At 40.8% G+C, this 20,335-nt stretch overlaps 1 protein-coding gene across 4 annotated transcripts in view; it reads right to left on the bottom strand.

Annotated features, from left to right (window-relative positions):
- The window catches only part of kcnq1.1 (potassium voltage-gated channel, KQT-like subfamily, member 1.1), a 51,645-nt gene that overhangs the window by 8,698 nt on the left and 22,612 nt on the right, over nucleotides 1–20,335 (bottom strand). For 2 of the 4 annotated variants that reach the window (XM_075466539.1, XM_075466517.1), the window contains exons 6-12: nucleotides 13,283–13,414; nucleotides 11,119–11,229; nucleotides 9,875–9,970; nucleotides 9,590–9,706; nucleotides 8,215–8,353; nucleotides 5,632–5,658; nucleotides 5,377–5,433 (exon numbers count right to left, since the gene is read on the bottom strand). In XM_075466539.1, coding sequence (XP_075322654.1) covers nucleotides 5,377–5,433; nucleotides 5,632–5,658; nucleotides 8,215–8,353; nucleotides 9,590–9,706; nucleotides 9,875–9,970; nucleotides 11,119–11,229; nucleotides 13,283–13,414 — 679 coding nt within the window. The remainder of the gene's footprint in view (nucleotides 1–5,376; nucleotides 5,434–5,631; nucleotides 5,659–8,214; nucleotides 8,354–9,589; nucleotides 9,707–9,874; nucleotides 9,971–11,118; nucleotides 11,230–13,282; nucleotides 13,415–20,335) is intronic. The other 2 variants (XM_075466525.1, XM_075466531.1) reach the window with 2 other exon arrangements.

The raw sequence follows: 20,335 nt of genomic DNA, 5'->3' as shown, positions 1-20,335 counted from the left end.
TGAAGAAGATGGCATAGCTCCTGCGATTGCTTTAGTTACACCAAAGCTTGGGAGTTTGAGTGCTGCCTCTCTTGAAAGCAGCGCAATGGACAACAGTGAATTCTTCTGTTGTGCAAAAAAAAAAATGTTTACTCTCTTCTAAAAAAATGCTTTAGAGAGACTGACCTTCCAAAATGCCCCATGGGGCATTTGTTCATGCCAGCAGAAACAATACATAATTACATTCAAAGGAAATGCAACCTCTAGAGATCATAAAGAATAATAATGGTGTCCATTAATGGGATGGCTCTGTCGTAGAAGGAAATTATTTTAGTTCTTACTTTGAAGTTTATTAACTCTAACTTTATTGTTCCTAACCCTCTGCAGGTTTTGTTATAAAGTTTATGGCGCTGCACATAACTACTCCTCCCACCTTCAGTCCATCCACTTGAAGATAATTTTTCTGGCTTGTTAAAGGACATGCTTGAAACTCATATAAGGCATATCGCTGCTTATACAAAACTGTAGTTCAAAGAATGCTGTTATGGTCGTATTTAAGGGGATGAACAAAGGGGATGAACAAAGGGCCTGTTTGATGATATCGACTGGAGGGCTGGAATTGGATTTGAACTGGTTCTGCAGGTGTCCCTTCGTTTTCCCTTCATTGTCCCTTCTCTTTTGATACACACATTTCTTATCAACTTCTTGTGATGTAGATGACATCTAATTGAAGACTTAATGACTCCAAGAGTCACACACATCAGGGTTGAGCCTAACATTTGTTTTCACTTTAAACCTCTTCATTATTACCCTGTTGGTGTAAGTGGGTGTTTTCTCATATGCACCCCCTGATATGTGCATATCACCTTTCCATTGCACTGTCACTGTGTTCTTTATCATGCTGATAAACGACTAAAAGAATCTGGCCTGTGTCACCTCATATTTATACTCAAATGAATGAGGAAGACAAAGGACTCAGACCGTATTACATGCCCAGAGAGTTTTCCCACGCCATTGCAGTTTGTGTTTACGTTCCTCCGCGGGCTCATCCCGAGACCACGTGTGACATCATCCACGCCACCATACCCAGGCTGCAAAAACAACACCCAGACGCATTCATCGGCATATCGGGGGACTTTAACCACATCACACTGGACACCACCACACTACCAGACTTTCACCAGATTGTAAGGACAGGACTTTAGACCTCCTGTATGCCAACGTGAAGGAAGCTTACACGGCCACTCCTCTGCCCCCATCTGGGAAAGTCTGACCATAACCTGGTCCTGCTCACACCACACTACAAGCCAAAGATCCAGAGACAGTCCACAACCACAGTCTCCTGAGACTACTGACTACCTGAACTTCTGCATGGACATTTTGGTTCCCGTTAAAACTGTACGCTGCTTCCCGAACAACAAGCCCTGGATCACTAGTGATGTTAAGGACATCCTCTCGCACTGTCTCCAGATGACTGCAGTCCTATAGTCATTGTGCGACTGCGTAGAGCAAGTCAAAAAGTGGATGAACCAAAATTTCCTTCAGTTAAATCAAGAAATAAACTGAGGTCATTGTGTTTGGCAACAAAGAGAAGAGGTTTGCTGTCAGTAAACATCTTGAGTCACTGTCTCTAGAAACTAAAGACCAAGTCCGGAACCTCGGCGTGCTGATAGACTCAGACCTGACCTTCAACAATCATATCAAATCAGTCACCAAATCAGCCTTTTATCAACTTAAGAACATATCCAGAATTAAGGGTTTCATGTCCCAAACAGATCAGGAGAAGCTGATTCATGCTTTCATCTCCAACAGACTTGACTACTGTAACGGTCTTCTGACTGGACTCCCCCAAAAGAGTCTCAAACAGCTGCAGCTCATTCAGAACGCTGCAGCCCGAGTTTTAACCAGAACTAAGAGATCACATCACATCACCCCAGTTCTCAAGTCTTTACATTGGCTCCCGGTCAGATACAGAATAGATTTTAAAGTTCTGCTACTCGTCTACAAATCACAGAACGGTTTAGGTCCAGAATCCATGAATGACATGCTGGTGGAGTATAAACCCAGCAGAGCTCTGAGATCTGCTGACTCAGGTCAGATAGTGGAGCCCAGAATTCAAACTAGACACGGTGAAGCAGCTTTTAAATAAAGATGCCTTGCCTTGCCTTAACAGGAAGAAGAGGGCATTCAAGGATGGTGACAGAGACGAGCTGAAGCGCGTACAGGGGGAACTCAATGTCCGGCTGAGAGAGGCAAAGGAGGAATACAGAAGCTGCAGCGGAACAACATGAGGGAGGTCTGGGATGGCATGAAAACCATCACAGGTTGCAAGAAGAAGGGCAGCAGCACAAAAGAGGGGGATGCTGGCAGAGCAAAGCAGCTAAACTTGTTTTTTAACAGGTTTGATTCTCCAGCTCCCACAGCCAGTGACTGCCCACTTCACACCCTTCAACACCCCCATCACAACCATCATCACCTCAGACGGCAGAACACCCCCACCCGCCACACCCACGGACATTTCAACCCCCCTCCCCTTCACTATCACCAAGGAGCAGGTGAGCAGGAAGCTGAGACCAGGGAAGGCAGCGGGCCCGGACAAAGTGTGTCCAAGGATTATCAAGGCCTGTTCTGCTGAACTGGGGGAGCCGCTTCAGCGTGTGTTCAACCTGAGCCTTCATCTGGTGAGGGTCTGGAAGACTTCATGTCTCATCCCTGTTCCCAAGGCGAAACATCCCAGGGAGCCGGGTGACTTCAGACCAGTTGCACTAACATCGCACATCATGAAGACCTTCGAACGGCTGCTGCTCCACCTCCTCAGACCCCAGGTCCACCACGCACAGGATCCACTGCAGTTTGGATACCAGGAGAAGGTGGGCGTGGAGGATGCCATCCTCTATCTGCTACACAGGGCTTACTCCCATCTGGACAAGGAGAGCTGTGCTGTGAGAATCATGTTTTTTGATTTCTCCAGCGCCTTCAACACCATCCAGCCCCTCCTGCTGAGAGACAAGCTGACAGAGATGAGGGTGGACTCACACCTGGTGAGATGGATCACAGACAACCTCACAGAGAGACCACAGTACGTCAGACTGAAGAACTGCACGTCGGACACTGTGGTTAGCAGCACCGGAGCACCACAGGGGACTGTGCTCTCCCCCGTCCTCTTCACCTTGTACACGTCTGACTTCCAGTACAACTCTGGGCTCTGCCACATGCAGAAATACTCAGATGACACTGCGATAGTTGGCTGTATCAAGGATGGACGGGAGGGGGAGTACAGGAGCCTAGTAGAGGACTTTGTGGGGTGGTACAAGTCCAACCGCCTACAGCTGAACACCTCCAAGACCAAGGAGATGGTGGTGGACTTCAGAAGGAAGAAACAACAGCTCCAACCTGTGTCCATCGAGGGGGTCGATGTGGAGGTGGTCAGGACATATAAATATCTGGGGCTGCAGCTGGATGACAGGTTGGACTGGTCAGCAAACATAGACTCTGTACAGAGGAAAGGACAGAGCCGTCTGTACTTCCTGAGAAGGCTGGGGTCCTTCAACCATCTGCAAAAAACTGCTGCAGATGTTTTACCAGTCTGTGGTGGCCAGCGTCCTCTTCTACGCTGTGGTTTGCTGGGGAGGTAGCAGCAAGAAGAGGGACTCTGCCCGACTGGACAGACTGGTGAGGAGAGCTGGCTCAGTGGTGGGCACAGAGCTAGACTCTCTGGTGACAGTGGGTGGCAGAGAGAAGGACCCTGGACAAACTGCTGTCCATACTGGACAACAATCACCACCCTCTGCACAACACCTTCATCAGGCAGAGGAGTTTGTTCAGTGGCAGGCTGTGGTCTCAATCCTGCTCCACCAACAGACTCAAAAACTCTTTTGTTCCTCTGGCCATCAGGCTGTACAACAGCTCTCAGTGATGGCACTTCTAAATTTCACTAATCACTTCATATTTCACTTTCGTCTTACTTCACTGATCACTTTATATTTCACTTTCGTCTTACTTCACTGATCACTTTATATTTCACTTTCGTCTTCCTTCACTGGTCACTTTATATTTTTAAACTGTTTTTAAAAAAAAAAATTTTTTTAATTCTTAGACTGTTTTTAAAGTGTTTATAATTGTGTAAACATTTTTATTGCTTTATTATGTCTGCAACTGGATGCTTGAATTTCCTTCGGAATCAATAAAGTATCTATCTATCTAACATCCATCATCAAGAGGCATTGAGGTAAAGTAAACATTTGCCACAAGGAGTCTTATCTAATCTGTCCATTCAAGTCAATCTGTGATTAAAATGCTTATCATTTTGCAATTTCAGGCATAACCTCAACTGTGATCTTTTGGCAGAAAAACAAAATAATATTTTTAACTATGTTCCATTTAATAATGATCATCTGTGTTGTGTCTTCACTCTCCTTGGCCCTTTGCCATGTTGCACAACCATACTACTGCAGTAGCCCAGCAGGGACAAATCAAACACTGTCTCTTAAGTGGGGCTTTCACTTGCTCCTTAAGATGGCACTATATCCTGCAAACTCAACCTTAAATCAAGCAGGTGATTTTAATCAAACGATTTTCTAACAGTAGTTGAAGCACGCATATTCTATGGGATGATTTGATTTACTATCGATATTTTTTCCTCCAATTTGCCTTTTTTTTTGGTGAAAAGATAAAACAATTTGAAATGTTTTGAGTCAAAGGGAAAGAGGATAAACAGCTGAGATATTTTTTTCACAGCTTATTTTGTTCATATTCACTAAGAGTGCCAATATTTCTGAAGGGCACAGTACTTGTGAGAAACCCCACTGTGAGGAAAGCAGCTCTCTGTCTCTTTGATGAGAGGAAGAGTGATCATATAGTTATATCACAATAATTGGTCACGTGTGGGTGTGATTTTTGTGTGAAACAGAAAAACTAAATAATAAATAAATGAACAGAAAGATGTTCACAGCAAAGCTTGCAGAGCTGTCGTGGAAAACTGCATAGAAACCTGCTGAATATCCAATCCAGAGCCAGAGTGTTTTTAAGCCACACCAGTTAGAGAAGTGTGATACAACAAATGATGATTAAGATGTGTGAAAAAAAGATGGTGAGAAGTGACAGTGTCTTAGATGGACTTGAAATGAAAAGGTCTTAATTGCTGTTAGTCTGGACAAATATGATATGACAAGCAGATTGGTTTAATTGCCTGGTGGGTTTGTCTCAGAGTTCATCACATGCAAAACTCTAAATCATTTCTTTATATTCCTGATCAACCCTTAGCCTTGCTCCCAAGGGCTTACTTGAATTGTCAACGCCTCGGTTCTATCTAAACCTATATTTGATCCACATAATGCAGCTTTTTTCCTCAAGATGGATAAAGTTACATTAATATAACTCATCAGTACATAAAGTTACCTGGAGGGGGTGAGCTGAACTGAAGGGAAGACAAAGATGTCCACGATTGCTGGCGATCTGAATCACATATGATGGCAAACACAAACACAACTGTGACAAGTTTTACTTTTCAAAACATTACTGCATTTTTCAAACACATTTCTATTTTCATTAGTTATACAATCAAGAAAACAAGCAGTAGTTAAAACAGACAGGGGAGGACAGTGCGTGTGCAGAGGACACATGTGCAGAACGTGGACACTAACAGCACCTCACCACATCCTCCCCGTGTCTGGAGTCCTGCTAAACCAGGTGCAGATACAAAACGCCAACAGAGGAAAAAAGAGACACAAGCGGGAAAACAGGCAGTTAAATTGAATGAAAAAAAAAGCTGAACTAGTTCTAAAAAAAAGTGGGATTTACAAAAAGACATGAAATGGTAAAAAAAAGTGTATCAAATCACTACACTTGCAGTGCACCTACACTTAAAAAGATTACAAGCTGCCAGACTTGTAATCTTTTTCATAGATAACACAGTTGGACAGACAAAAAAATATATAATACGGAAGAGCTATTAGCTGATAAATTGGCATGTCTACGCATGATGTGCAGTGTTATGAAGAGTACTTAGGGTTCAGACTGTGTTGAAGAATAAAGGTACTCATATTAACTATTGACTTACAAGGTTACAACTGCATAAACATTGTTTTGTCTTATATATTGTATTTCCTTTTATCTGTTTCAATTAATATCTACATTTCTTTCTTATGATTAAGGGTGGCTCAACACTTTTGCAGAGTGCAGTGATAATTAACACAGTATGAAGGATAGATAGACCAGCAAACCTGCCCACCATTTTTGTATATCCAGCCAATGCATACGCACACCAGATGTGGTAATTTAGTAAAATATATCAAAGTTAAAAGCAGCTTGCTGTAGATGTTAGATGTGCAGTCAAACATGAAACATCAGTTTAGCTTCAAATCAAAGATACTGCAGAGAACATGAAGTGAGCAGGCATGCATATAAATCTGTAAAACTGGGACAATTCTGCTGTAATACCGAGAAATGGGTGCAAATCAAAACCATTTACCTAGTTACATGTTAGTGGCAGAGCTGCAGCCAGCCTTCCAAGCAGCTTTTCATGTTAGCAAGCCGTATAAAAGAAAAAAGGGTTTTATAACTCAGCACTACAAAGAGCCCCATCCAATTAGATGTTATATGTTATGAATGTGCTAAAAGTACCCTTATTTATCTCCTTTTGAAACACTGTCCCCCTGAGTATCTTATTTTTTCAGCTATGAACAAAGTATCCATTAATGCTCTGCATGTACCACTGATAATAACAAAAGTGATGATTCAATTTGTTCAGATATCTCTTGAAAAAGATGAGAATATCTATCTATCTATCTATCTATCTATCTATCTATCTATCTATCTATCTATCTATCTATCTTTCTATCTATCTATCTATAAAACATAAACTTGTTTATTTGACAAGATACATGTTCATTTAAATAAAAACAAATCTCACACTCATTATGTCAGCCATCAACAAGTCTGCAACATGGTTATATTCAAAGTGAACAGACATTTGAACTAAATTTCAAATTGCTGTTGTCACAGATTAAAAACATTTGGTTTCATTATGAAACAAATAACACAATGAAGCAGGGCAGGCCTGAACAGTGTAGCAGCTGAAATCCCATGTGAAGAAAGATTGGGAACAGATTTCACTTTAAAAACTGCAGCAAATGGTTTTAGGTCAGTTCCTAAACACCAATGTTCTTAAAAAAAAGGGTGATGCAAAAACTGTGGTAAACATGCCCCTGCCCCAGCTTATTACCAAGAGAGTTTTGGATGGTATCAAATTTATTAGTGACCACATGTCAAAAAGATATTCAATTCTCAGTTGCAGCATTGTTTATGCTGCTTTTGTACTATTTTCAAGTAAATATATCGTTAAAGTGATTTGCAAATCAATACATTTACATTTTGTTGCACACATAAGGCAGAAAGCAACTAATCCATATGCATTCAAGAGATAGAATTCAGAGTAATGTTAAGGTTGGTCCATCCATTCCCTGTCGCCTCTTTATCCTCGTCACAGTTACGGAGGAACTGGAGCATATCCCAGCTACCACAGCATAAAGAAGCAGGGTAAACAGGTCGTCAGTAGACCACAGAGCCAACAAAGAGACAGACAGCCGTGCACTCACACACACAGAAAATTCCAAATAGCTAGAATAGTTAGAAGCACTGGAGCGACCCTACTATTAAATTGGGAAAGTGATGTGTTGATCTTTATCTGTTCAAGTCCTAACCCCTTAAACAGATTTAAAGTCAACTGAAAGGGGCATTTGGGGTGCATGAAATGCAGGTTACCTTAAATTACACTGAATGAATGAAATTTACATTTGAAAAACTTTGTTGTGCTTCTGTTAGTTCTCCATTATTGTTACAGAAGCACAGAACGTTTGGGTGGAGTCTTGTAGCCCAGACTGATCTATGCAACCTCATGTTTTATTGCTGCAGAGTACTAATCTATCTTTTCCTCTGAATCTCCTGTGGTCACAACTCTTCATCTGAAGTTTAACTCTATGCTTCTGTTGACTGTATTTATCAAGGAAAATTTGATCTGCAGCCAGAAGAGCACTGATGGACTGATTTCATCAGCTAGGAGCATCTTGAGTGACATTTTAAGAGTAAATATGAGCTTCAGAAACACATCAGTTGGTTTAACACCTGGCAGTCCTGCTTACTGTAACATCTATGAAGAAGAATACTGATTAACTGTGCACTGTGTCCCAATATACTGCTCGAGATAAGCATACTGAAGGGTTTGTCGTGTTGTAGTACCTGTGCCAACAGTGCTGTAAACATCTGAGCTCATCTCCCTCCCACTGTCAAATGCAGAGTCACAGGTGATGCGGGGAATCGTGGGAGAAGTTGGACCGTTGTCCTTGTCAGTGCTCTTCAATTTCCTCCTTATTCTCACCTGTACAAGCAACACAAACATATCAGCTTAAAGAGGCAGTGTTTGTGTGACATTTGAGTGACAGGACAGAACGACACAGTTAACCCTGTGGCAAAAAAAAGACTGTTTTTCTCCTCCTATCCTTGCTAAACCTCCATTTTTGACCCTCATAACTAAACAGTCTCCACAGTGACAGCATTTGAAAATGACTGAGATTTTCAAAGAAGCACAAGCTGTGCTTATGTTTGGCAGCTTTCACGAATGTGGGCAAAACACTCTGCAGCAGCATTAAAGAAGCTCACTGTCAAAAGATACACTTGTAGCATAGGACCTGTCATTCATGCAATTCCCTATTTTCAGAATTGATGAGTGAATAAGCATTTAGGAATGATGACTAATAGTAAGAAAAGTATTATTTAGGTGTCAGGCTACTAAAATGACTAAAATTTCATATTGTTCTGTATTTATATCTTGCATTGATTTGTGACTGACGGCTTCAAATTGAGGCACCACTTTTTTTCAAGTTGACACTTGAACAACATTTTAAAATGTTTACACTACTGATGGCACGGTCTCATATACAAATAAGAAAAATATCTAATAATCTAACTAAATTTCATTATTCACATATCTCACATTAAAATAGGCATCTATTTGAGCACAAGAATAATGGTTAAATGTTGCATCTCTAATCTAAATTACAACAGCAGTAATATGTGACACAGTTAAAAAAATATCACTTGGCTTCAGTATTTAATAAATCGCATCCTGGTGGCTTAAATTGATTGTGCGATTTTAAGCTTCGCTTAATTTAGCATAAGGTCCACAGGCATGTAGGAACTGCAGCTCTAAGTTTCAAGTGCTATGAAAATGACCACTACACATATGCTAGTTCATTACATAGAAATGTACATACCAGTTTAAACAGCTGAAGCCTCATGAGTTAGAATAGTTTCTGCTAAATTGAATAAGCTACTGAACTTACATGAGTTAGAGCAGAAAAGTATTAAAAACATCTCTCAGTATAAAGCAGTATAATGACACAGAACAGCAAAAAGACCAAAAAGTGCCATCAATAACCTTTCAAAACATTTCCAAGAAAAAAAGATTGAAACTTCATAATTGAACTGTCATGGATTTAGGATTTACAGTATTGCATGACTACAACATTCGTTCAGACTCTTTTACTTTTATCTTCGTGCACCTAATGGTTTATATAAGAAGCAGTGAAGGGAAATCTATAAAATGATTACCAACCGCTTTTTTGGTCTTGGGGCTGGACAAAGAGGAGGTAGGGATGTGAGATCTCTTTCTCAAAAACATCTTGAAGGTTGCTGAATCAAAGTTCTCCACTGCAACACATCTCCATGCTGTCTGGAGGGGGCATGGAAATAGAAATATATTGGTTGGACAGGACATATTTCATGCCTTACAAGAAAGAAAAAAAGGGTTACATGAAAGGCTGGTCCCAATAATAAGCATGTGGCTCCAAGACAGTTCAACCCCCTGACTTTATTGAAGTTCTGTTTGTTTTTCAAATACCTGTATGAGACAGGCAGCTGCGGGGATCTGTCTGTTGAAGTGTTTCTGTCTTTGCTTCTGCTGCACCTTCAGGGCGAAGCCTGAGCCTAAGATTCCCTGTGAATAACAGCACAGCAGAGTTTTTCCTCATTTACTCTACTCGTTTTTTTTTTTAACCACACACATCCAAGACAGAAAACTAAGGACAGATGTGCTATGTAGCACTGAAACTTTTCAGTTTATTACTTTGGTAAAACAGAAATTAATAGATAGATTGACATTTATTTTCAATATATTTGTTTGTAGTTTATCGGCAACCTGCCTTAAAAACTGCTGGTGCTCTTGCACTAACTGCTCTGCTGCAAACTGAGGGGGAAGCATTTTGCAGATCTAAATCCTTCGTGTAATCCTACGAAGGAACACGAGGTTCTGGACCCACGGCATCACTGGTCTCAGTATACTCACATTGAAAACATGTCTGCTTCTCTTGAGAAATACTAAAAATTAAATAATTTTTTTCTTATGTTGTCATAAGTGTAATACCTCCAGTGTGCAGGTGTGATTTTGAGGGACAACTGGTTTGATTGACTTGAGTGACTGCAATGGAGACAATGCCTGTAAACATATAGTGTTCTGAGTTATAGCTGTTTTCTCATTGTCATCCATTGGTGGAGTACGTAATACATCTTTGACAGACAGCTATGCTGTGTTTGTTTAGTTTGTTATACTTTTTCTTCTTTCTTTTCACTTAATTCTTTGGTGAAACAGAGCCTTGAAAATATAAATAAATCAGTTTTTAAATGTTAAAAAGATTTCCAGTTACAATGCACTTTGTATGCAAATATCCACTTAAGTACAATGTACAAAATGTCATGGAAAAGTTTGTGCTATTTACCAGGCAAGTAGCATCCTCACTAATATCACAGTTTTTTTTGTGAATTGCACATGCACCTTGCAAACCACGCACGAGTTTTAGCTCATAAAAGTGCTTTTGCCTCTTGGTTATATCCAAATACATAATTCTATTTTTACTGGATACAGTCTAAGAGATAGACTAGAGACAAGTTTAGGTACCCCTCTTAATAGATGAAACCAGCGTTTTAAAGGGCAGCTTTGGAAAACAAAATTATATTAATCATTTGTTTTTCTTCAACCGGTAACATTTGCATGTAACTAGTAAGTTAGAATTTGGCAAAACACTGCTCAACGACCACAAATAAGTCAACCTTAAAGACCCTCAGTCAGAAAGTTCTACTTCCACTTACAGCAGGCAAGGCAAAGAAAGAGATGGCAAACACTGAGAAACAGGAAGCAATAGTCTTTCCAATCCAGGTTTGTGGCACTTTGTCTCCATAACCAATTGTAGTCACTGTCACCTTAGAGACAGAAAACACAGAATAAATGCAAGAAGCTTTATTTGGCAAACCACATTCAGTAATACAATAAACTGTGTATAGTGGGACTCATATGTGGACAAATACTATGTTTAGTGTTAAGTATCTAGATAAATTCTACCCAGAAAATTGCCATCATGCTCATCATGACAATGCAAACATGATGAGCAGGTTTTTTTCGTTATGTACATGTCATTGCTCCACTTGATTAAATCAAGAGGGGATTCCAAACTCAGTGGTATATCATTGGTTCCTTGGGCTGGTGCTTCATTCTGTAAAGTCATGTGATTATTAAAAACTAATTATCAACCAAATAGTGTTACACTTCATCAGAAAGGTGTTTACAGACAAGTGATTTACAGCGGTTAACAGTTATTTTGCTTTTTAGGTGAGTTCACAATTTTATAATTAAAAAGATTGTAACCTGATTTGGACTTGACAAAAATAGTTAAAGACAGCTCTTGTTGTTGGTGATAAAACTCCAACTACACTTCCTTGGCTTTCAGTTACATCTTCATGCACTGGGAGTGCCAAAAACAAAATCTGTGTAAGACGAGATCAAAATAGAGTAAAAATTGGACTGAAAAGAAAAGACAATGCAACTTTTTTCTACGAGAAAAGCTGTTGACTGTTGGCCACGTGTGGACATTCTTTTTTAATATCCGAGTCCCTGAAGTTTCCAAGGGGCTGAGGTCCATCTTATTTTCTCCTCTCTAAATTATTTTCTGTGTGTATTAGCTGCCCACTGGATCTACCCAAGGTTTTTCATTCAACTCCAACTGTAACAATAGTAGGGGATATAAAACAGAGCATATCTCACTTACCGAAATGCAGCCAAAAAAAAAAAAAAGGTTTTTTTCTGCAAAAACACAATATTTACAAAATGTTCATCGTCGAATATCAGGTTCAGTTTAGGCCACCAGTTATTTCAAACAACAGATTATCTGAAATGAATTACAGGACTGCAGTAAGTCACTGAAACAAGTTAAAGTGTGTTGTGTTATTGAAGTTGCCCTCATTGAAAGTACAGCCAACAGGTGGTTAGCTTTTTGCAGCACAAACACTGGAAGCAGGGGTAAACAGCGTCTTGCACGGATGAAACAAACAAGACATCCTGTCACAAAAAATGGTGTTTTCTTTTATGCTGAGCTGAGCTCACAGTCCTCTGGGCAGAGCTTGATACAAACATAAGAGGGATATCATTCCTTTCACCAGGGCTGTTTTAGGCATTGGATTAATGGGCAGATGCTGGACAGATGGAAATGCAAAGGGAGAAATATTTTGTAATTAATATTAGACACGCACAGATCTTTTAGTCTGACATCAAAGGAAGATTCTGATTCTGAGAGGAAAATACAAAAAGTCTCTCATGCCTCTCTGCCGGGGGGGGGGGTTCTTTCTGATATAACATGCTGCCAGCAGATGTTGCGTCCCTGCATTTTGTTTGCTCACACTGCTTTGGGAATTACATGAGTAGCCAATACAGGAGTAAACTAGACTACTTAACTGGTACTGTTGGTTGGAAAATCCACTATTTCATTCATTCCGAGGTTAATGTCTACCTAAATTATACATTGACGTTTATGTAACAAAACTATGGCACAGATCATCTCTCTAGATGTTAATGAAAATGCTTTAAGATGTAAAATTGAATCAGGATTTTATTTTAAACTTTAAGGACTATGAATGGATCATAAAACAATGCAGCCCTTCTGTAGGTGATGATCTCCTATGAATAGCACTTGCTGCACAATTTAGAACTGATAGTAAATGTAATGCCGGGGCATCACAACACTCATACAAATGAGCAGTAACTTGGAAAATATAAGAATCGTACAGGTATCTGAGTAAATTTGGTTTACTCAATGTCCTACCCTTAACATGATTTAAATCATAATAACACAAAACAAAGATGAAAGAGCATCTAAAGAGACTTGATGACAGACAAACTCAACAACGACACGAAACAGAAGTTTAGTAAGGCTAAAGTAACACACATGTATGAAGACAGGCACAAGCAAATACGTAGTCTTACCACGCCCCACCACAAAGCATCAGCATAGTTTCTGAACTCAGTGGAGCCGCTGGCATCTTTTTCTGCCAGGTAGACGAAGTACGATGAGAAGATCAGGCTCAGAAAGCCAATGTACAGGGTGGTGATCAGCTCCTGAAAACAGACCGTTTTACAGAACATTTTAATACAGTATAATGTGAATCTATCTAAACTTGTACTTGAATGTTTAACTCTGTCAGTTATATAAGCAATAAGCAGATAACTGCTTGACATGTAATGTGGATGTGTTTGTTAACATAATGACACGTGGATGTAAATATTCATGTAAATATGAGGATTAAAATCCTTTTTTAATAACCCTGCTGTTTGTTCTGTGTTGTGTCATTCATGAACCTTAGGTGAATGGACAGCTGCATTAATGATACAACCTGCCATTCTGTTTCAGCTGCGTCACTCTTTTCTTAAAATTGATTATAATGATAATGGCATTTTAGATCTTGATTGAAAGTAGACTAAAATGTGCATAACATTTTTTTCAAGTGTTCCCGCTGAAAATACACCAAAAGGTTTATTAGACTGGCCAAGTGCCGCAGAGGAACTCGTGAGCGGCTGGGCGCCTACACTGCTGACAGTGGTGCCTGACCAAAGTGCCACCATCACTGCAGACAAACTGGTGGGTGAGCTGCTCAGCCGTTTGGTGTGCCTGAGGAACTGCACAGTGACCAGGGGCAGAGCTTTGAGGGCAAGGCCTTCCAGGAGGTGTGCTAGAAGTTGGGGGTGAAGAAGGTCCACATCACACCGCTCAATTTACAAAGTGACAGACTTGCTGAAGGTTTTAACAAAAGCTTAACCACCAGCTAGCGAAGGCAACGAGACTGGGACCGACACCTGCCCCTGATTCTGTGGGCATACCGAACGGCTGTCCAGGAGTAAACTCAGTGCATCCCCTCGGCTCTGACGTTTTGCCATGAGCTCCACACATCGGTGGACTTGGCCCCCCTCCAGAACCGGAAGTGAGTGGGGAGACTGCCTTGGACTATTACTACAGCCTGGTGGAACGGCTGCGAGATGTGCACAAGCTTGCACAGCAGGCTCTGACAGCAGCAGGGGTGCCCCGAGATTCGGAGCAGGGAGGGAGACTTTGCCTCTGGGGCGCAGGTGTGCACTGCTCAATGAAGAAGAAAGGATTCTCTTCCAAACTAATGAGTCACTGGGTTGGGTCCAGCACTGTGCTCAAGCAGCTCACCGAGGTTGAGAACTGGGTGCAGAGTGGTGGTGTTCCACTGAAACCGCTTAGCGCCCTATCTTGCTGAGGGTAGAGGAAACCTTGAGGAGCGAGAGCATACAGAGGACCCCTACTTTTAGAGACAGCAGTGGCTCAGCTCTTCCCCAACAGTGAGTGGTGAGTGGGCGTAGGGGATGCCTTCTCCCTCAGCATTTGGGGGCTTTGTGTTGGACTCTTGGGTGGCAGAGGACAGCCAATCCAGCTAGGCTGGGGCTATGTTGTGTGCACGCTGAGGACTCTCGAGCCTCAGAGGAGTCCTGGGGTTGCAAAGGACTACTGGGGAAGAATCTTTATTTTTAAGTGTGGCTGTGTGAATACTTGTGCGACTGGTGCGACCATGAGTAACTGTAGCCAGCTGGAAACTACATTAAAATCTAAAGCTGGGCTCTGGGGAGGTTTCTGATTTTCAGTCCAATTCTTGAGTCATTTTGTATTCCTTGGCCTTTACGCCTTGTTTCTGCTCCTTAAGAATGGCTTCTTGCCAGCAACCTTTTCATTGAGACCATTTTTAACGAGATTCTGATGAACAGTACATGGATCAACTACTGGGCAAGATGCTCAGATCCCAGGTCAGATCTTTGTGGATCTTTTACTATTTCTGGAGGGCATCGTTACTACCTCTAGTAGTAAACTAAAGTAAAACGCTAACATTTTGTGTTTGTAAACCATGGGAACATATAATCTCAACTTTCCAAAGTTACAGATTACAACTCTCATCAAGCTGTCCATGAACGTGCATCTAAAATGATCCTTTATAAGTGTGTTTCAAATAGCAAATAAGCCAGATCTGTACATTGGAAGGCTGGCAGTGGAACAAATTGGCAGATGTTAGTCTCAGAGATGGCTCCAAAGCAAGACTGTTGTTTTTTCTTTTTGAAGCTAAACTAAATTACCTCAGTCTCTGGTGAATCCCCTGTGAGACCCTCTCTTCTGATTATTTTTGATTCAGCAGGACTGAAACTGCAAGCGGTCATCTGGACTGGCTAAATAGATCCATCATATTTCTTTATATTTGTTGGTTGGTGCCACTGTCACTTCCAGTCTCTGTTTGAGGAAAGCTGTGCTTGCTGTTGCAGCCCCAAGTGCAGCACATTCAATAAGAATTAGTGCATCCCTCTGGGTGCCATGTTTACATGACTGCCAAATGGAGCTGGTGCCTATAAATATCAGTAACTAACCCAAAATAAGTTTTAAAACTGCATGCTTCCCATTTGAAGTATTTTTTAAATTGGCAGAGGCTCCAACCCACATATAAAAAGAGGCTCAGATCCACAGATATATTTTACCAGTCTGCAACTCTCAGTGTGCCACTGGTTCCCATAGCCAAGTCAAACTTAATAAACCAGAGTACCTGTATATCAGAAAATCCAGACAGCGGGATAGTAAGATACCTTTCTATTGTAGCAGTCGGCAGGGTTGTGTCTGGGAGCAGTGTGAGTTACCAATCAAAGGAGATGGATAATTTTCAAAACAAGGGTAAAGTGTTCTAATTGCCAGGAAAACAACCAATCCTTAGTAATAAGTGAATTTGTCATAACAGTCAAAGTGCATTATGTAGGTGTATACAGTCAATGGGTGTTTATGTGGATAAGAAGTAGTCTGGTTTGTGTCTATGTGATATAAATGTCACCATGAAATTTTTGAGACTGCATGGACTTCATTAGTTAATCTGCACACAAGCAACCAAGTATCTTCATTCTAAGCAGTCATATTCATATTTTTCTTGTGTTCCTTGTTCTTGATGTTACTGTTGCACCTTCTTTTGTCCTCCGCAGTTTCTTACAAATTTGTACATCGATCAGGAGGTGCCATAGCTGTCTCTGTCATTCTCCACCACTTTTGCAGGTATCTATTCTGGCAACTATAAGTAACCTGCATTCCAAGAGCAAATACGTCTGGTGGGATGATAATGAATGAAACAGTCTTTAAGGAAGCATAGAGCTTTACCATTGAGGGCTTTAGAAATAAGTGCATCACACAGCATAAGGAATGACTGTTTACAGTTTTCCGGATTTGCTTTAAAAACTGAAAGCCAAAGTGGGGAGGGGAGGTCTTGTTCTGAATTGTGTTTGACAATGTATATTTAAATTTAAATTCATATTGTCAATCTGACTACGACATTGAAAAATTGCTATTTTAACATATTAACAGGTTTCGACAATAGAAAATTAAGACAAATTCACATTGTTAGGGTAGAATAATTTTGCTTTTAATCATACTAATTGAATCGAATTAGATTTCAACACACATTTAAGAGAACTAATGACCTTTTAAAGACTATTGAGCTGAATAAACTTTATTGTAGCCTCTCTTAACAAAGCCTTTCCAAGAAAGAGTAAGACATGTAATGAAGAGTCAGCTGAATGGAAAGAATAAAGTCTGAGCCATCTACACATATGCCCCACTGGTATTATAACTTAGCCAAATGACCAGATAAACTAATATCAAGGCAAGAAAACTCCAATACATGGAGAATTTCAAGTCCAGCACCTTGAGAGTGTACACTAATCAACTGGTGAGTGTCAGAGCTACTATTCAGGACAAGACAACAAACATCCAGGAAAAGGATGTATACTGTAGCTGCTCGTATCAAATTCAAATTTTGACTTCAGGGTCTGCTTCCTCGTACCTTAACGCTCTCATACAGAGCTGTGTTACCCATCGGCTTCTATGTTCCTCCAAGGAACATCGTCAGACACTGCCACCCCTACGAGCGAGGCACTATTCTCATCCATGGTCCCCAGATGGAGGAATGACATACCAAGTTCTACCAGAACAGAAGAACCCCTCACACACATACCTTTTTTTTTCTCTTGTACTGCAACTAACTAAAGGCCGGCGCACACCTTTACGATGTCATCGTTGCATCGTTTGTCGGGTGATCGGCATAACAATTCGGACCGTATTTGACACGCTCGCACGTCCACCGCACACACTTGCGAACCTACGATTTTTTTGACCGAATGTTATCACATGACTGAAATAGGAAGCCACAAATCACGTGACTTTCAAACTGAAAATGGCGATCGATTTTCCCCGGCTTGCATTATTTATCATAATTCTACTGTGTCGATTACGCCGTAATCGTGCAATTGAGAACAGGGAGAAGAGAAAGTTGTGTTTGTGTCGTAGTCGTCCAACGTGACTAAGTGCGCTATTCCCATTGGCAGTTTAAATAATCCTGCGCGATGACATCGGAACAGAGACCGCACACACATACGATTGTATTCGGCACAAGGGAAATCCGTACAGAAATATCAAACATGTTTGATTTGATCCGATGAAACGACAAAATCTTTTGTTGGCTGCTACCGCACACCTTTACGATTCCCATGCGAAGTCATCGGGCCGACAAAATCGTACACGAATCGTAAAGGTGTGCGCCGGCCTTAACCTAAACACACTCTCCCTCTAGCTACCTAATTGTTTATTGTAAATTGTTCTTTAAAATATATTCAATTAATAGTTAATTCTCCCTTTTCCTTTTAAGTCACTTTGGATAAAATAATCTGCTAGCTGCATAGATATAAATGTAAACACAAGTTAACCAAGTGGTAATTTACAGGAACATCTGTGCTGAGTATGGGGTAGATGTCCAAAGGTCAAAGTAGGAGATGCCCTCCAAAGGTCAAAGTGGGAGATGCCCACCAAAGGTGAGGGAAAATGGAGAACGAAAGAGCTTAGATCCTGTGGGACTCCTAGATTCAGACGGATAAAGTGGTTATGGCTTACTAAATGGACATTGTGATGGTCAACTAGCTACAGAAGAAGGCAGTAGTGTATAAATGGTGAGCACACGAAGCCTGAAAAATAGCATGGGCTGCAAGAGGAAGTTGATAAGATATGTGGAGTGAAGGAGTAAAAGCAACAGTTGTGTCAGTGGTAATCAGAGCACTCTGAGACATAACCCAGAAACTGGGGGAGTGGCTCGAATAGATCCCAGGAACAACACCAGAGATCTCTAAAGGCCACAATTGCTTTGCTTCCTGAGTGGAAAACTGCTCACTGCCACTCACTTTAATGGCACAAAAAAACAAGAAAATGATGAAGAAATGAAAGAAAAATAATGGTTACCCATGGAGCCTTGGTGCTTGTGCCCCAATTACTCTGAAACCCAGATAACCACTTTCTCCATACGCGCTGTATTCAAAATAACAATAACCTATCTTATTACTGTTATTACCAATTGTGTCACACCACGGGACTTGTTTTTAGTTATCATGTTTTAGGTCTTGGTTTTTGAGTTCATGTGTTAGGTTTTGCCATTGTTTTTCCCCTCACTTCACTTACCAGTTAATTCCCCTCACCTGTCTGTCATTTTCACCAGCTGCACCTTGTCTCCAATAACTCCCAGCCCTCTATTTAGTTTCCTGTCTCCCCTGTCTTGTGGTCGGATCTTTTCGTTGTTTGCCATACCTACCTGTGCGTCCCATGATATTCGTCGTTCTTCAAGCTAAGTATTTATTCATTCTATGCCATGCCAAGTTCTTTGTTTATTTTGTCACAGTTGTTTTTTTTTAATCCGGCTCAGCCGCGCCTTTGGTTTGCACTTTGTTTTCGTTTGTGAAATAAACCCAGTTTTCTTTTGAAGTCCGCATCCGTGTCCTACCTTCACCTCCACCCATCCTGACAAATTGGGCCTGACTCTTATTCTGTCTGACTGTTATTGGACGACTGCTTTACAGTTTTGAAAACGCTTTTTAAGTGCATTCACCTACTATGTGATTTAAACTGAGTTGTACTGCTCAGAGGGCCAAAGCACTCATTGTCATTCTTATTAGGTTTGGCTCCACATAAACCTATACTCGCATTACATTTGACAAATACTACTTGTGGTCTTTCAGCAGTGAATAGCTGAGCAAGCTTGTAACAACTACTTGCAGCTTAAGATTAAATAATTCTTGGAAACAGCTATTTAATGCAATGGGTAAATTTTCCTTGAGTAGCTATCTGGGACTTTGGACAAATGTAGCTGCTGTTTTGACCTGGCAAACTCATTCAAGCAGAGTGTACTTCCCATCTGCAAGTAAACGGTGCAAAATTGTCTTTACAATCCACAAGCAGAAACCTACTAAGAATGTATTCAAATGCTGCCGTAAAAAGAAGGCTGGCTAATGATTGGACTAATCGAAACTCCATTCACTTTTAAAACTGCAGCTATTACCACAGGACTGTAGCTTCCATTACTCAACAAAAGATTCAGGGTTTGTAACAGTAAGAAAAAAAAAAAATAAATCAGCATTGAAAAAAATATAACGGAAACAATATAGCAAAGTTTAGATGAAGATGGCAATATGACCTCTACAGTATTGGTTGCTGTACAAGTACACACTGTATTTTCCATTGTAGTTGCTGAAGTTGTATGGGGCCTGGCAAGAGCATCTGATTACACCCAGAAATGGTTGTAATGTGACATAGAAAAAAAGTAAAACATTAATACAAAACTTGTCATTGTAATGGAGATGGAACCTCTATGGAACACATATTGACTGCTGATGCCTTGGGTCAGTATTGCATTTAACCGGGCCTCTCCCAAAGTCAATCTTACACTCATCCTCACCCTTTGGACTCCATTTGTGTCAAACCGTGAAGGGGGCACCATGTTAAGGACCAAGCTAGTGTGTGTGTGAGTGGAATTGGATGATGAAATCCTCAAATACTCTATCAGTGCTGACCTGTCAGTCTCCCCTACTCTGAGTGCATGCCAAACAGGGGTCGGACAGTGGAGGAAACATGATGTGAATTAAAAATCCTATCTTGTGCTCATAGGTTAAAATGCTGGGTTAAAA

This window comes from Odontesthes bonariensis, chromosome 1, assembly GCF_027942865.1.
Source record: "Odontesthes bonariensis isolate fOdoBon6 chromosome 1, fOdoBon6.hap1, whole genome shotgun sequence".
In the NCBI taxonomy this organism is placed as follows: Eukaryota; Metazoa; Chordata; class Actinopteri; order Atheriniformes; family Atherinopsidae; genus Odontesthes; species Odontesthes bonariensis.
This window is presented reverse-complemented; position numbering and strand designations above follow the sequence as displayed.